General features: G+C 36.9%; 2 protein-coding genes across 28 annotated transcripts in view; one reads left to right on the forward strand and one right to left on the reverse strand.

Moving 5' to 3' along the window:
* The window catches only part of PPM1E (protein phosphatase, Mg2+/Mn2+ dependent 1E), a 191,831-nt gene that overhangs the window by 155,257 nt on the left and 18,734 nt on the right, over positions 1-17,840 (forward strand). For all 3 annotated transcript variants that reach the window (XM_005597524.4, XM_070227511.1, XM_070227510.1), the window contains one exon: positions 12,060-12,178. In XM_005597524.4, coding sequence (XP_005597581.2) covers positions 12,060-12,178 — 119 coding nt within the window. The remainder of the gene's footprint in view (positions 1-12,059; positions 12,179-17,840) is intronic.
* Positions 14,619-17,840, reverse strand: part of TRIM37 (tripartite motif containing 37) — a 143,754-nt gene continuing 140,532 nt past the window's right edge. For 17 of the 25 annotated variants that reach the window (XR_011423281.1, XR_011423279.1, XR_011423278.1 and 14 more), the window contains one exon: positions 14,619-14,850. Coding sequence is in view for 6 of the 25 variants with exons in the window: in XM_070227509.1 (XP_070083610.1) it covers positions 14,847-14,850 (4 nt within the window). In the remaining 19 variants the exon portion in view is untranslated. Of the gene's footprint in view, positions 14,854-17,840 lie in introns of all 25 variants that reach the window. The other 8 variants (XR_011423280.1, XR_011423276.1, XR_011423272.1 and 5 more) reach the window with 1 other exon arrangement.

Raw genomic sequence — 17,840 nt, forward strand, 5'->3', positions numbered from 1 at the left:
TATATCAAGATGACAATATACAGTGCTGAACGACAGCCAGCTTTCATATTCAATTCCAATTTGACTCCTTTCCTTTTCCCTAATGGGAAATGTGGATTGGCTTTGTTAAAAAAAAAACAAAATTCAACTGAGTAAATTTTAAACATCTTACTGGCTTTAATCAACAATTCATGAATTGGGCAGCATCCAACCCAGCAGATAGAAAGGAGCTCCAAGGAGCTGTACAAAATAAAAGATGTCTACAGGCAGAAGGGAATGAGAGCAAGAAGGTTATACTAGACAAAAAAGTGGATTGGTGATGGCAAAGTCACTTTCCTTTAGGGGATGGCAGGGGTCTCTTGGGTAGATTACCTAACTAGTGCTGATAGGCAATTCCTGATTGGTTTAAGATTGCATTTCTGTTGGAGCTGAAACTGTAATTAAGCTAAATCTCAGTTTAGGGATGTGGGGCTTAGCACAAGTGACTCCATTTTGGGCCTCTTGTCTTGTTTTTAACAGACTTAAGTCAGCCTATAGAGTGGAGATAGAATAATAAGCTCTTGTAAATATGTATTTTTGAAGAAGTAGGAAATAGTTCTCCCTTGTTTGAAATATAAAGCTTCATAACCAGTTGGTAACAATATTATTTTATACGAAGTTTATGGTATAGGCGTATCTTGTTAAGAAAACAAGCTATGCAAAATCTGAAGGATTCTTTCCTAACTAGTGAATTTACTGCAAGAATTGATTATATTTATCAGAATACAAATACATTCAACTTTTAAGAATATACCTAATGCATAAAGCAGAGTATTTCCATATTGCTTACAAAAGGAATATGTAGTTTATTTCCATTTTGCTGGCCTATTATGTGAAAACATTTGGTTTTGAAGTGTGTTAATTTATACCTTTAAACTGCCTTTGTTACATCTTTGAAATTCAAAACCCTATTTGGAATAGAATTATTGAATTAGAATTTTAGACCTGGAAGAGACTTCAGAGTTATTTTATTCCAATTTCTTAATTTTCTAGTTGAGGAAACGGAAATCCAGAGAGTTTAAGCATTGTTTCCTAAGGTTAGCCAGCTAGAATTAGAACCCAGCTTTCTAACTCTTTATATTTCTGCTGTAACCTCGTGTTTCCAACAAGTTAGTTGAATAGCAATTAAATGATAACTTGGCACAAATTTCAAGTCTCCCTCAGTGTGCAACCATACATGTCCAGGCTTCAAAGTCAATAGTGATCCCTAATTATTATTCATCATTTTAAAAAGTTCTTGTAGCAACATAGAAAAATCAGTAGTTAAATTGTAAGATAAAGTGATTTCTGAGTGCCTGAGATATGTATGTGTATAGTAATAGTCTTTAATATCCATAGGCAATAAAGACCCATGTATAATAATTAATTCCTGCAAACACTATAGGTGAAAGTAATGCTAGAGATTTTCTTATGATTTAACCCCATTATGAAATCCAAAGAAATCAATGCTCATCTAGAAAATCAGAAGTGAACATACTCAGTATTGAAATTTTCCTTCTCTCTGCTGAATCACTCATTATGATGATGATTGTCTTAGTCCATCTGGGCCGCTATGACAAATTACCACAGACTGGATGGCTTATCAACAACAGAAAGTTACACAGTTCTGGAGGCTGAGAAGTCCAACATCAAGGCACTGGCAGATCTGGTGTCTAGTGAGGGCCTGCTTTCCGGCTCATAGACATCTGTTTTCTCCTTGTGTCCTCACATGGTGGAAGGTGCGAGAGAGCTCTGTGGGGTCTCTTTTTTTTTTTTTCAGTTTTTTTTTATTGAGTTATTGATAGGTTACAATCTTGTGAAATTTCAATTGTACATTAATGTTTGTCAGTCATGTTGTAGGTGCACCGCTTCACCCTTTGTGCCCACCCCCCACCCCACCTTTCCCCTGGTATCTACTAAACTGTTCTTGGTCCATAGTTTTAAATTCCTCATATGAGGGGAGTCATACACAGATTATCTTTCTCTTGCTGGCTTATTTCACTTAACATAATTCTCTCAAGGTCCATCCATGTTATTGCAAATGGGATGATTTTGTTCTGTTTTGCAGCTGAGTAGTATTCCATTGTATATATGTACCACATCTTCTTTATCCATTCGTCTGTTGATGGGCACTTAGGTTGCTTCCACGTCTTGGCTATTGTAAACAGTGCTGCAATAAACATTGGGGTGCATAAGACTTTTGGGATTGCTGACTTCAGGCTCTTTGGATAAATACCCAGTAGTGGGATGGCTGGATCGTATGGTAGTTCTATTTTTAGTTTTTTGAGGAATCTCCATAATGTTTTCCATAGTGGTTGCACCTGTTTGCATTCCCACCAGCAGTGTATGAGGGTTCCTTTTTCTCCGCAACCTCTCCAACATTTGTTGCTATTAGTTTTAGATATTTTTGTTATTCTAACGGGTGTAAGGTGATATCTTAGTGTAGTTTTGATTTGCATTTCCCTGATGATCAACGATGATGAGCATCTTTTCATGTGCCTATTGGCCATCAGTATATCTTCTTTGGAGAAATGTCTGTTCATGTCTCCAGCCCATTTTTTGATTGGGTTGTTTGATGTTTTGTGATTGAGTTGCGAGAGTTCTTTATATATTAAGGATATTAAGCCTTTGTCAGATATATGACTTGCAAATATTTTTTCCCAGTTAGTGGGTTGTTTTTTTGTTTCAATCCTGTTTTCATTTGCCTTGAAAAAGCTCTTTAATCTGATGAAGTCCCATTTGTTTATTCTTTCTATTGTTTCCCTTCTCTGAGAAGGCATGGTGTCCGAAAAGATCCTTTTAATACTGATGTCAAACAGTGTACTGCCTACGTTTTCTTCCAGAAGCCTTATGGTTTCAGGTCTCACCTTTAGGTCTTTAATCCATTTGGAGTTTATTTTGGTGAATGGTGAAGAAGAATGGTCAATTTTCATTCTTTTACATGTGGCTTTCCAGTTTTCCCAGCACCATTTGTTGAAAAGACTTTCTTTTCTCCATTGTATGCCCTCAGCTCCTTTGTCAAAGATAAGCTGTCCATAGATGTGTGGTTTTATTTCTGGGCTTTCAATTTTGTTCCATTGATCTGTGCACCTGTTTTTGTACCAGTACCATGCTGTTTTGATTACTGTAGCTTTGTAATATGTTTTGAAGTCAGGGATTGTGATGCCTCCTGTTTTGTTCTTTTTTCTCAGTATTGCTTTAGCAATTCGGGGTCTTTTGTTGCCCCATATGAATTTTAGGATTCTTTGTTCTAATTCTGTAAAGAATGTCATTGGGATTCTGATTGGGATGGCGTTGAATCTGTAGATTGCTTTAGGTAGAATGGACATTTTAACTATGTTTATTCTTCCAATCCATGTACATGGAATGTCTTTCCATCTCCTCATGTCGTCATCCAATTCTCTCAGAAAGGCCTTGTAATTTTCATTATATAGGTCCTTCACTTCCTTAGTTAAATTTACCCCAAGGTATTTTATTCTTTTTGTTGCGATTGTGAATGGTATTGTATTCTTGAGTTCTTTTTCTGTTGGTTCATTACTGGAGTATAGAAATGCTACTGATTTATGCAAATTGATTTTATACCCTGCAACTTTGCTGTAGTTGTGGATTACTTCTAACAGTTTTCCAATGGATTCTTTGGGGGTTTCTATATATAAGATCATGTCGTCTGCAAACAGCGAGAGTTTCACTTCTTCCCTCCCTATTTGGATTCCTTTTATTCCTTTTTCTTGCCTGATTGCTCTGGCCAGGACCTCCAGTACTATGTTAAATAAGAGTGGTGATAGAGGGCATCCTTGTCTCGTTCCTGTTTTCAGGGGGATGGGGTTCAGTTTTTGCCCATTGAGTATGATGTTGGCTATGGGTTTGTCGTATATGGCCTTTATTATGTTGAGGTAGTTTCCTTCTATGCCCATTTTGTTCAGAGTTTTTATCATAAATGGCTGTTGGATCTTGTCAAATGCCTTCTCTGCATCTATTGAGATGATCATGTGGTTTTTATTCCTCAGTTTGTTGATGTGGTGTATCACGTTGATTGATTTGCGGATGTTGAACCATCCCTGTGTCCCTGGTATGAATCTCTGTGGGGGTCTCTTTTATAAGGGCACTAATGCTATTCATGAGGGCTCCACTCTCATGACCTAATCACCTCCCAAGGACCTCACTTCCAAATGCCATCACGTTGGGGGTTAGAATTTCAACATACGAATTTGGCCTGGGGGAAGGGGGTGCAAACTTTCAGTCCATAACAATGATTTAACGTCTGCCTTATCCTTAAATACCGCTCCCAGATGCTACTGTATAACTTCTTAAATGTCTAATTTGGGGAAAAAACTGATTTAAAATAAAATAAAATAATTGGTATAAACATTGACAAGTACTGAACTATTTAAGGTCATTAGAATATATTTTTATAGTTCAAAATCTTCCACCAGGCATGTTTTGGGCTGCAGTTATTTTTGAAATAGAATTGGAGTCAAGATTGACCTGCCCAGATAAATATTTTGAGGATAAAGATGACACTGGGCAATGTGAGCAGCAGGGAAGAACAATGGAACATTCATGAATCTGAGTTCTGTGTATTTGTGTGTGTGTTTGAGGAATAACTATTGTTAGCTTAAAGTGAGATCCTGTGCTTTGTGTACAGAGTTCAGTTTATGAAGCTTAATAGAGCCTGGATTTCTTCTTTACAATATATAACATTGAGAAAGTCAGTATACACAGAAATTAAAATGCATTCATGTATTCATTAACATAAATAGCTTTAATGAAGCGGAATGTTTCATTTATGTGACTAAACAAAAATTAAAACTAAATGACCTGTAATGATATTTCAACATTGTTCAAGGGTATTTATGCATATAGTTTACATATGACTTAGACACAAACAAGGATTTTATTTATTTTATTTTATTTTTTGAGGAAGATTAGCCCTGAGCTAACATCTGCTGCCAATCCTTCTCTTTTTGCTGAGGAAACATCCGTGGCCCTGAGCTAACATTCGTGCCCATCTTCCTCTACTTTATATGTGGGACGTCTACTACAGCATGGCTTGTGCCAAGTGGTGCCATGTCTGCACCTGGGATCTGAACCTGCGAACCCCTGGCCGCCGAAGCAGAACATGCGCACTTAACCGCTGCGCCACAGGGCCGGCCCCAAGGATTTTATTTTTATCTAATATATAAAGTTTGTATTTTGATCCCTAAAACAAACAAAAAAGTAACAAATTGGTGTTACATTTCCTTTTGTTCTCAGGATGTGAACTGGACTATATTCGAGGGGCCTAACAAGATTAATTTGACTTTAAAAGAACCAGTCCCCGAAAATGACATACACTGAAAAAGTTGAAAAATTTCTAATTATAGTTTACTTCAGCAATATTCTCAACATAATAACATTTGTAACCTGAGTTCTCCAAACTGCAATGAGTTTTGGCCCTCTTCTGATATTTGCTATGTAATACATTTGCCGCATTTTAAAATCTCCTTTCTCAGGTTCTTTCAAGCATTGTATGAGAAATGATGGAAGAAAGCGGTTTGCTATGTTATTATCATGTTAGCCACTCCTGGTAATTCTCTTAAAAATGAGAAGCTTTAATGATAAGCTTTTATTTGAGGGGTATCAAGTATTCTCTGATGTGACTATGTTTTAAAATATATTTGCAATTCTGATTTTTCAGAAATAATCACTTTCAATTCAGAGTCAAAACCATAAGAACTTATTCACGCTAAGTGTTATAGCTTTCTGACTTGTAAGAATAGCTGATGTGGGTGAAGCATCTAGCCTGATGTTTTATAGCTAGCTATTAGTCAGCTGATCCTCCTCCCTACTTCACTGAAAATATTTTCATTCTGTCTGACAAAAAGTAAAAAATTACATTAACTGTGACTAAAAATGTATTGCAGTTGACACATTAATGAGACTAATGGTTCTTCCCTTATTCTCTAAAGTTTTCACATTCTTACCTTTGGTGAACCTAGATCCAGATACTTTAATAATTACACAAAGGACTTTTTTTTTTTTTTTTTTGAATTCTAGGGAACAAGGGTACAATAAAGATTTTCAGATGTTTTAAATATAAATTTTAATTCATTTTATTTTTGTTTTTTTGGTGAGGAAGATTGGTCCTGAGCTAAAATCTGTGCCAATCTTCCTCTACTTTTGTATGTGGGATGCTGTCACAGCATGGCTTGATGAACAGTGTGTAGGTTCGCACCTGAGATCCAAACCCATGATCCCTGGGCCACTGAAGTGGAGAGTGCAAATTTAACCACTATGCTACTGGGCCAGCCCCAATATAAATTTTAAAACAAACAAAACGACCAAGTAAATGTTATACCTATATACTAAAAGTTTGGATGTATCCAGTTAATCGAAGTAAAGCATGATAGAAAGGTAAAGACAAGCAGTGCTGACAAAGAGTTTAGGTCTATGAAGGAAAATTTTGACTCATCAAGAAAAATTCAGTTAACTTAGCATGAAAGGAGAAATGGTAATACTGTTTACAAAGCATATGGATTTCAAGGGATGCTACCAATTTATTTCATAATTGTTAAAGGACAGTGCCTTTCAAAAAAATTTTTTTTCATCGTAATCAGGATTCAGTATATATACTTACATATATACTTACTATACTTACAATATAACCTGGAATATTTAGCCTTAACTCTATTTCCTTTTTTAAAAAAATGCTGGTCATAATTCATAAGTAAATTTTATTACTCACTAATGGATCATACTCTACAATTTGAAAATAACGATGAATGATAAAGAGAATTTTCTAAGTTATTTTTTCTTGGGTACTTGGAAATGAACATTGCCATTTTATCTATTTCTAAACCACTCAATTTCTTGGTCTCACCAAACCTTGTTATCACAAAATTGCACCAGCTCCAAAATTGTATACACAAGCATCCTGTTCTCAGACTACAACATTCTGTCCTTCTAGGTTATATGCCCTGGTACTCCCACTACCATTCTTTAATTACATTTAGACCACATTGATTTGCAACTCATGTCTGTTCTTTCTTGGCCAACTTAGGCAGCGTTAGCCATGTTCTAACATTGTAATCACATCCTTTAGAAGATACCCAACTCCCATGTCTCTACTTCACTTTATAGTACTCACCTTGCAAAACTCCAAATCTTGATGAACTAAACAATTCTTTTTTTGCCTACACATCTTCCATCACATGAATGTAGATGGAGATAATTGTACGTATAATCAGAAAGACTGGTTTCATTTAAAAATTGTCCCAAACTTCCAATCATCTCTCAGCTCTGACAGTCCTACTACTCTCTGATATGACTATTCCATTTCTCCTTTCTCTTCATCCCTTCTCCCCCATGTGCTTTCTACCTCTCCACCCAGTTGATCATCTAATCCAGTGGTTCTCAAAGTGTGGTCCCATCATCTGGGAACTTGTCAGAAAATTCTCAGGCCCTACTCCAGGCCTATTGAATCAGAAACTCTCGAGCTGGGAACCCAGCAATCTCTTTTTTTTCCAAAGATTGGCACCTGAGTTAACATCTGTTGCCAATCTTCTTTTTCTTCTTCCTCTTCTTCTTCTCCCTAAAGCCCCCCAGTACATAGTTGTATATACTAATTGCAGGTCCTTCTGGTTGTGCCATGTGGGATGCCACCTCAGTATGGCCTGATGAGCAGTGCCATGTCTGCACCCGGGATCCGAACCGGTGAAACCCTGGGCTGCCAAATTGGAGGGCGCAAACTTAACCACTCGGCCACGGGGCCGGCGCCCCAGTGACCTCTTTTAACAAGTCCTGTGGGTAATTCTAATGCACACAAAAGTTTGAGAACTACTGATCTAGCTTCATGTTTCATTGAGAAGCCATTCTCCAGAATGTAACCCCCAAAGGCAGGGGTTTTTGTGTTTTTTGGTCATATATGTCCTGAGTGCTAGAATAGTGCCTGGAACACTGTAAGCCTCAGTAAGTTATTGTGGAATCAAACCATTAGATGAGAACTCCCTTATTTTCCTACTAAGAAATCTAGAAACCTACCTGCATCTGTACCCATTTTCTTCCTTCCTTTTCTAATTAAGGAAATGTGCCTCATCCTATCAAAGGTCAGTATTTCCATACATGGATTGGATCTCATCCCTTCTTGCCTTCTCAAGAACTGCTCCTTTGGTCATCCCCTCTCTCCTGCATTATCAGTCTTTCTCTACTGATCATTCTTTAGTATACAGTCAGATTCTACCCCATTCTGAAACAACAAACTTTCCCTGTCCCCACATCCTTTTTCAGTTATGCCCCATTTCTCTTTCCCTCCACTGCCACACCTCCTTGCTTCCCACTCACTAACCCATTCTAATCTGATTTTCACCTCCACTATTCAGTAGTTCATGACAAAGTCAATGATTTCTTTAATATCTTTATTGAGATATAATTCACATACCATAAAAGTTACCCAAAGTATACAATTCATTGGTTTTAGTATATTCAGAATTGTTTAATCATCACTACAATCTGAGATTTAGAACATTTCATCATCCCCAAAAGAAACCCCCTACCCATTAGCAGTTACTGCCTACTCACCTCACCCCTCAGCCCTAGGCTGCCAATACTCTGTTTTTATAGATCTACCTATTCTGGACTTTTCATATAAATGGAATCATACAATAATGTGGTCTTTTGTGACTGGCTTCTTCACTTAGCATGATGTTTTCAAGGTTTATCTACGATGTGGCATGTATGAATATTTCATTTCTTTTATGGCTGAATAATATTCCATTGTATGAATATACTGCCTTTCATTTATCCATAGTCAGTTGATGGACATTTGGTTGTTTTTACTTTTTGGCTATTATGAATAATGCTGCTATGAACATTCATGTACAAGTTTTTATGTGGATATTTTTATTTCTCTTGGGTATACACCTACAAGTGGAATTGCTGGGCCATATAGTAACTTTATGTTTAACATTTTAAGGAACTGCCAAAGCAGCTGCACCATTTTACATTCCCATCAGAAATACATGAGCGTTCCAATTTTTTCACCATCACCAACACTTGTTATAATCTGTCTTTTTGATTATAATCATCCTAGTGGGTGTGAAATGGTATCACGTTGTGGTTTTGATTAGTGTTTACCTAATGACTAATGATGTCGAACATCTTATGTGCTTATTGGCTATTTGTGTATCTTTGGAAAAATACCTATTCAGATCCTTACTCCATTTTTAAATTAGATTGTCTTTTTATTATTGATTTATAAGAGTTCTTTAGAGGCCGGCCCGTGGCCGAGTGGTTAAGTTCGTGCGCTCCGCTTTGGCGGCCCAGGGTTTCGCCCGTTCGGATCCTGGGCGCGGACATGGCACGGCTCATCAGGCCATGCTGAGGCAGCATCCCACGCACCACAACTAGAAGGACCCACAACTAAAAATACACAACTATGTACTGGGGGGCTTTGGGGAGAAAAAGGAAAAATAAAATCTTTTAAAAAAGAAACAGAAGTGTTCTTTATTTATCCCTGGATAATATTCCCTCATCAGATAAATTATTTGCAAATGTTTCCTACCATTCTGAGTTTTCTTTTCACTTTCTTGATTTGTGGCATGAAAGTTTTAAATTTTGATGTTGTCCAATTTACCTCTTTTTTTCTCTTGTTGCTTATATTTTTGGTGTCATATTTGCCTAATCCAGGGTGATGAGGTTTTACTCCTTTTTAAGATTTTTATAGTTATAGCTCTTACATTTAGGTCTATCATCCATTCTGAGTGATTTTTTTGTTTACAGTGTAAGGAAAGAGTCTAACTTGATTATTTTGCATGTGTGCATTCAATTGTCCCAGGACCATTTGTTGAAAAGACTATTCCTTCCCCATTGAATTGTCCTGGCACCCAGTCAGTGATGATTTACATGTTATTAAATTCAATATCCAATTTTTCCCTTATCTGATTGGATTCTCAGCAATATTGACACTGTTGACCATTCCCTCCTTCAAATATTCTACTCTCTTGGTTCTCCTTTTACTTATCCTGCTATTTCTTTTCAGTATTTATAGGTTCCTTATCTTCTACCAAGCTTATAAATGTTGGGTTTTCAGTTACTAAGACTGTGTAACAAATTAGCACAAAACTTAGTAGCATAAACAATCATTTATTATGCTCACAGTTTCTTTGGGCCAGGAATTCAGACTGGGCAAAGCAGGGTCAGCTTACCTCTGTTCCATGATGTCTGGAGCCTAAGTGGAAGACTCAGGCTGAGGACTGGTATCATCTGAAGGCCTGTGCCATTACACGTCAAGCAGCTTATAACAGCTATTGACTAGGAGCCTCAGTTCACATGCACATGAGCCTGTCCCTGTCTTGGGGTGGGGGCAAGAGGAAGAGAGAAGAAGTGAAAAAGATGAGAGAAGAGAGGAAGAGAAAGCCAGGGGGATGTCATGCAGTCTTTTATGACCGAACCTCAGGAGTCAGAGAGCATCACTTTTGCTACATTTTTTTTTTCATCAAAGTCTCACATTCAAAAAGAGGAAACAGCTCTGCCTCTTTATGTAGACTGTTAAAGTTCTTAAAGAGCATGTGGGATCACAAATATTGTTGTGGCCTTTTTTAGAAAAATGATTGTCACAGTCTGCTCTGACCACATAATTCACATCCTTCCCACATGCAAAATATACTCCCCCTGTCCCTCCAAATTCTTCCAAAGTTTCATCATTTTATGGCCTCAGGCTCAGGCTTGAGGTTCAGAATCTCAGTGAGGTCAGGTCCAGGGGCAGGTGAGATTCCTCGGGTACAATTTCTTGACGACAGCTCCTTGAATAGTTCCACTTGGTTTGAAAACTTGGGGACTAAAGAGGCAAATTATCTATCCCCTTCCCTACCATTACCCAACGTACAATGGCAAGGCATAAGATACCCTTCCTATTCCAAGAGGGAAAACAGGAGGCACATAGAAGTCACTGGTCCATAGCAATTCTTTTTATATTTTCTCCTGTGTGATCTATTTCCATAGTTTCAAATACCATCCATAAATTCATGACTTCCAAATTTCCTAACATCTCTGAGCTCCACACTAGAATATCTAATGCCCCCACCATTCAACACCTTCACTAGGGTATCTCACAGATATTTCCAACTTAACATGCTAAAATGGACTCTTGTTTTCTACTTTACCTTTTCTTTCACAAATCTCTTCTTTTCCTGGTTTCTCCATTTCCTAGTTGCTCAGACCAAAATCCAGGACTCAGCCTTAATTCTTTTTTCTCTCTCACCTCTACATCCAATAATCATCAAGTTCTATATTTTTTTTTTCCTCCAAAATATACTTTCTCATCTCACCTGGATTACAACAATCTCGTTCTTGGTCACCCTCCTTCATTCTTGTTCCCTTCCAATTTCCTTTGGCACAGCTGTCAATGTAATATTTTAATTAATATGTCTGGCTATGGCACTCTCTTGCTCACAGTCCTGAGTGACTTCCCACTGCACTTTGAATAAAATCTGAATTCCTTACCATGGTCTAAAAGGCCCGTGTAACTGGCCTTTGCCTGTTTGTAAGACTTTATCGCCTGCCACTTTCCCTTACCCACTATAGTACTTCATTTTCTCTGGGCTTCTTTCAGCTCCCCAGACATACCAAGCGTTCAGAAAGGGTCTATATACATGCTATTTTCTCTGCCTGGAATATTCTCTCCCAGCTTCCCACCTCCACATAGCCAAGTCTTTCTCACCCTTTGAGGCATGGCATTCCTGACCATTCTGAGTAGGTATCCACCCCCCATCATTCTCTATCACCTATTTGTTCCCTTTATAAAACTTATCCCAATTTTAAGTTATATCCTATTTGTTTACTTATCATGTCTCTCTAACTAGATTGTAAGCCCCACTAGGTCAGGGGCCATGTCTATGTTATTCATCAATTTATATCCAGTGCCTAGGCAGAGTGCCCACCACATAATATACACTCAATAAATGTGTTGAATATTATTTAAAGGTACAATTTTGCTTTGAGACAATGTTAATTAAATAATTATTAATAATGTTAAATATGTTGTTTCCTAAATCTTACTGAAATAGCCTTTTTTTTTTCTCTTTCAGTAACTGCCCTTCCTTTTTGGCTGCTGCTTTAGCTAGAGCCACATCAGACGAAGTGCTTCAGAGTGATCTTTCTGCACATTATATACCAAAGGAAACAGATGGCACAGAAGGGACTGTGGGTGAGTACCTTTCTACGTTATTTGTTTAAAAATATTAAAATCTTCTCATGTGTGGTGATCCACAGAAAATGTCTGCAAAATACTAAATCTAATTATGTTTACCCACAGCTTGATTTTATAGTGGTAGCAAGAGAAAAAAATGCAAAAAATTTTTTTCAAAATAATCAATAAAAGGAGGGAAAAGGAAAAAAATAGATATATTTTGAAAATATGTGAATGTAAATGGAGCAAAAAATTATCATAACAGGATATTATCATAAATAATATCTAGATAAATGGAAAGAAGAAATGTGAAGACAAAAGAAGAGATAAAGTTTAAGCAAAACCTATTTAAAATTTTTAGCTTACCTTTAAGAATCCAAGTAAAAAATCAGACATAAAAACTCAAGAAATCAGCTATAACAAAACTTATTAATTATATTGTTTTATATCTACAAATAAATAAATAGAGCTCTTTATGAGACTTACGTAACTTGTGATTTAATTGCATGGATCATTGTACATCTTTTTTCCAGGCAAATTATGATGCCTTATTAATGAAGGCATATTTAGTAATGTATTAGTCTTATAAGTACTTGACAGGCTCTACAGAAATACTGATTTTTATAAAAATTAGGGAATTATTACTCAAAATTGTTAAGGAATTTTATTTCACTTTATTCTAAGCATTTGCCTTTAAATATGGTGCATAACGAGCAAAGCATATATTAATGGAGCAGAGTAGCTAGATTCCAAAGAATGTGAGGCAGATAGAAAAGTAAACATTCCGTTCTTCCTTTATTTCTCCAGATCATTTTTGACAGAAAACTGGCAAAGGAGAAAGTCCTCTGCTTGTTTTTACTGAGAGTAATTGATTCACTTGGAACCAAATTGTTCCAGAGTCAAGCTGGATGGAATTCCTGCTACAAAGCATTGGTCTTTCCTCTGGTACTGATGCATGAAGTAAAAGCCCCGTAATGAAAAGATGAGGGACATTAAATTCTGCATCACTGCAGCCAGGGTGCTGGCTGACTCAGTTCCAGCTCAGTACAATGACATTAACGACTGATGAGTAATTTACAGCTGTGAGAGGGTAGACTGCTACTTTGGACAATTTTCTCTTTTTCCCGCCCTATTTTATTTTTCCATTTCAAGCAGCAATTATTTATATACTGATGTTCTACACTATTCCCTGCAGGAGAATACTTAACGTAGCAGGATTGTAGTATTGCCCTACATGCCTACTTTGGAAGAATTTTCTGAACTCCCATAAGATAGCAAAAGTGAAATTAAGGGTGTTTCTTTTGGTGGGTATCATTGGTCCTTCTGATTTTATATTTTTCCAAAAGTTTACCCAGTAACGTTTCCATGCCATTGCTGTGATTCAGAATGATCTATTATAATTCTAAACTATTTGCAAGTCCTTAATCTAAATTATTTAAACCAAATCACTCAGTGTGAACGGCACTGAGGAGATCCTCTGCAGGGCGTATTGTTTATCCATACATCAGAGTGGGAAAGGAGCATACTGAACAAGGCCTGCCGTCACTGCCTTAAAAGCACTGAAGTCCCCACTGAAATGGCTTTTGTCTCTCCTTTTAGTTTTTTCCAAAAACAGACTTAAAAAAAATTCTTAACTTAAAGTTCATGTTTCTGTCATCCCTAACAGAATGTTTGCTAAACGACCTTGCATATCTGTTGATACAAGTTTAGTATGGCAGATTTAACCCCTGGCCAGACAACCTAAAATCAATCTGAAATATTCCAATGTAAAAATTAAAAACAGAAAGGGGAAAATGATCACTAATACAGAAGAAATGAAAAGAATTAGGAAAAATTTGTGTAAACTAATTTGAAAATGTGTATTTTATGGAAAAATACAAATTAACAAACTTTACCTAAGAAGAAAGAGTTAGAAGATTGTCAAGGAGCCACGTTCCCAAAAGGACAGAACAGGTGACTCCAAAGGTGAACATTTTCAAACGATCAAAGACAATCCCAACACTTTTTAAAATGAATTATCCAATTGCATAAAGAAGGAAAATTTGCATAGCATAACACTAATATGAAAACTTGCCTGAGACAAAACTAAAAAAGGAAATAGATCAGTCATTAATCAATGTAAAAAACCTTAAGTAAAATATTTGTATATTGAGTACAATAGTTAATTCATCTGATGAGTATTTTATTGAGGGCCTACCATAGTTTAGCACTATGCTGGGGAAACAGCAGGGAACAAAACAAAAATATTGGGAAGTCTATTAGCCTAATTTATATATTAATAGGTTAAAAGAAAAAAACCTGGATAATTTCTAAAGACATCCAAAAAACCAATTGATGAAATTCAATATGCAATCCTAATTTTAAAAATATACTTAATAAAGTAGAACTACATGGATACATCTTGGACACTGGAGAACAAAATTTGACTCAAGCCAAAATCTAGCATTTACCCTTAATGCACACTCAAGAATTTTTTTATTCCAAGTGACAACCAACATAACTCAAACTGGTTTCAGCAGAACAATTTCTTGGCTACCCTTCAAGGTAAGGGCTACACAGCTGGATTCACAGCTTCACATGATGTCATCAGAACCTGGCGCTTCTCCAGCTCTCGGCTGTACTCACTTTCATCACTTATTTTCAGGCTCCATGTGGTGGCCAGATGACTGCGAGGAGTGCCAGGTCTTCATCTGCTAGGTTCAAATCAAGCAGGAAAAGAAGAGTAACTTTACTCAGTTGCTCTTACATAAGTCACAGGATTCACTCTAATTGGCCCAGCTTGGATTATTTCCATTCCTGAACCAATCACTATGGCCAGAGGAATGTGATTCTCTAATTGGCTAGACCGGAATCACACGTTTTACCCCCAGATGCACATGGACTGAGATGGAAATGTTCCTAGTAGAAAGTGGAATATTTGCTAGGTGGCAAAGAAGACATTAAAGCAAAGTTCTGACTCAAAATAGCAAGTAAAATTAAATAACTAGGAATTAAGAAACATGAAAGACCTCTGTTAAAACTCTATTGAGCAACATCAAAAGGATTTAAATTAATGACACAGTCTCTCTCTGTAGTGTAATTTGGGAAATGCAGAGTATGGGTGTTAGAGTCAGACAGACCTAGGATTGAGAATGGTTTTACCTGTTTGTGAAATGTTCCAGAGACACAGAATGTAGCAAATACCCAATAAATGTTACCTATGGTTACAGAATGTGGTAAGAGCTATAATAGATGTGTCAACAAAGTGAAATGGGAACATAAGGGAAGGAGCAAATGGGAGTGGGTAGGGACAGATCCAGTGGCTTACTAAATATTAGAGGAAGCTGGTATTGCTTCCTCTAACCAATTTAATCTGTCTACACCAGTGCCGTCCAAATAGACAGCACAATGATGGAAATGTTCTCTACCTACATTGTCCAACGTCGTAGCCACTGGCCATATGTAGTTATTGAGCACTTGAAATACAGCTAATGTGACCAAAAAACTGAATTTTAATTTAAATAGTCACATATAGCTAGTAAGCTACCTTATTGGACAGTGCAGGTCTATATAGTAAGAGTAATATATAAACCAAAGAATACTATATTTATATTACTATTTGAGAACTGGAAACCATCCTGATAGTTAATATCAGTTATTTGTTTCACCCCACCCCATTCTCCCTCAGTTTCTGAATTTACTTATTGTTTTGCAATCTTTTGTTGTGACTGAGTCAAATGCACACCCTACATTTGGGGGACTAGACTGCTGCAGAGACCAGATGGGTTGGAATGATACAAATAGTAATTGCTGGCTGAAAGAGATAGTCTCTGGCAATTGGTGTTTTTTGGTCTTTTTTCAAAAAAACAGAAGATTGGAATTGCTCAAAACAATCAAAATGTTGGGTTGTATTGGCTTGTTTCCCTCTTTTTAAAAAAATTTTTATTGAGGGGCTGGCCCCGTGGCCGAGTGGTTAAGTTCACACGCTCCGCTGCAGGTGGTCCAGTGTTTCGTTGGTTCGAATCCTGGGCGCGGACATGACACTGCTCATCAAACCACACTGAGGCAGCGTCCCACATCCCACAACTAGAAGGACCCACAACAAAGAATATACAACTATGTACTGGGGAGCTTTGGGGAGAAAAAGGAAAAAAATAAAATCTTTAAAAAACAAATTTTTATTGAGTTAATGATAGGTTACAATCTTGTGAAATTTCAGTTGTACATTATTGTCAGTCGTGTTGTAGGTGCACCACTTCACCCTTTGTGCCCACCCCCCACTCCCCCTTTCCCCTGGTAGCCACTAATCTCTTCTCTTTGTCTACATTTTTAAATCCCTCATATGAGTGGAATCATACACAGACACAGACTTCTCTATCTGGCTTATTTCACTTAACATAGTTCCCTCCAGGTCCATCCATGTTGTTGCAAATGGGACGATTTTGTTCTTTTTTATGGCTGAGTAGTATTTCATTGTATATATATATACCACATCTTCTTTGTCCACTCATCTGTTGATGGGCACTTAGGTTGCTTCCACGTCTTGGCTATTGTAAATAACGCTGCAATAAACATTGGGGTGCATAAGACTTTTGGAATTGCTGACTTCAAGCTCTTTGGGTAGACCAGTAGTGGGATAGCTGGGTCGTATGGTAGTTCTACTTTTAATTTTTTGAGGAATCTCCATACTGTTTTCCATAGTGGCTACACCAGCTTGCATTCCCACCAGCAGTGTATGAGGGTTCCTTTTTCTCCACAACCTCTCCAACATTTGTTACTATTAGTTTTAGATATTTTTGTCATTCTAATGGGTGTAAGGTGATATCTTAGTGTAGTTTTGATTTGCATTTCCCTGATGATCAGCGATGATGAGCATCTTTTCATGTGCCTATTGGCCATCCGTATATCTTCTTTGGAGAAATGTCTGTTCATGTCTCCAGCCCATTTTTTGATTGGGTTGTTTGATGTTTTGTTGTTGAGTTGTGTGAGTTCTTTATATATTATGGATATTAAGCCTTTGTCAGATATAAGACTTGCAAATATTTTTTCCCAGTTGGTGGGTTGTTTTTTTGTTTCAATCCTGTTTTCATTTGCCTTGAAGAAGCTCTTTAGTCTGATGAAGTCCCATTTGTTTATTCTTTCTATTGTTTCCCTTCTCTGAGAAGACATGGTGTCTGAAAAGATCCTTTCAATACTGTTGTCAAAGAGTGTACTGCCTACATTTTCTTCTAGAAGTGTATTGGCTTGTTTCCCTCTTATATACACATCCTCAGATTGTATTTGTTCTTTGAATTTCTTTTCTCTTTCAAATGTACCCTTGATTTTCAGTTATAAAAAATGTCAAGCACCCACAATTATTAAAAAAAAATTACAGCTCTCTTCTATTAAGTCAGACCTTAAAGAGATTTGTAAAATGGCAAATGGTGCCATGAGCTCACCAAATATTTTTGTTTGGGGAAATACAGTTTTCATAAAAATATTTATGTTAACATGAAATGGCTTTATTTTTAATTGAATACTTACTTTGAATTATTTAAAAAAAATGTCAAGGGGGAAAAAGCTACAAAACATGGTTTACCACCCTGTACTATGTTGATAAGCAAAGAAAAATGACAAACATCCTGAGATCAGTTTTTTTCTTTTTTTTTCTTTTTTTGGTGAGGAAGATCAGCCCTGAGCCAACATCCACTGCCGATTCTCC

This window comes from Equus caballus, chromosome 11 (assembly GCF_041296265.1).
Source record: "Equus caballus isolate H_3958 breed thoroughbred chromosome 11, TB-T2T, whole genome shotgun sequence".
Lineage (NCBI taxonomy): Eukaryota > Metazoa > Chordata > Mammalia > Perissodactyla > Equidae > Equus > Equus caballus.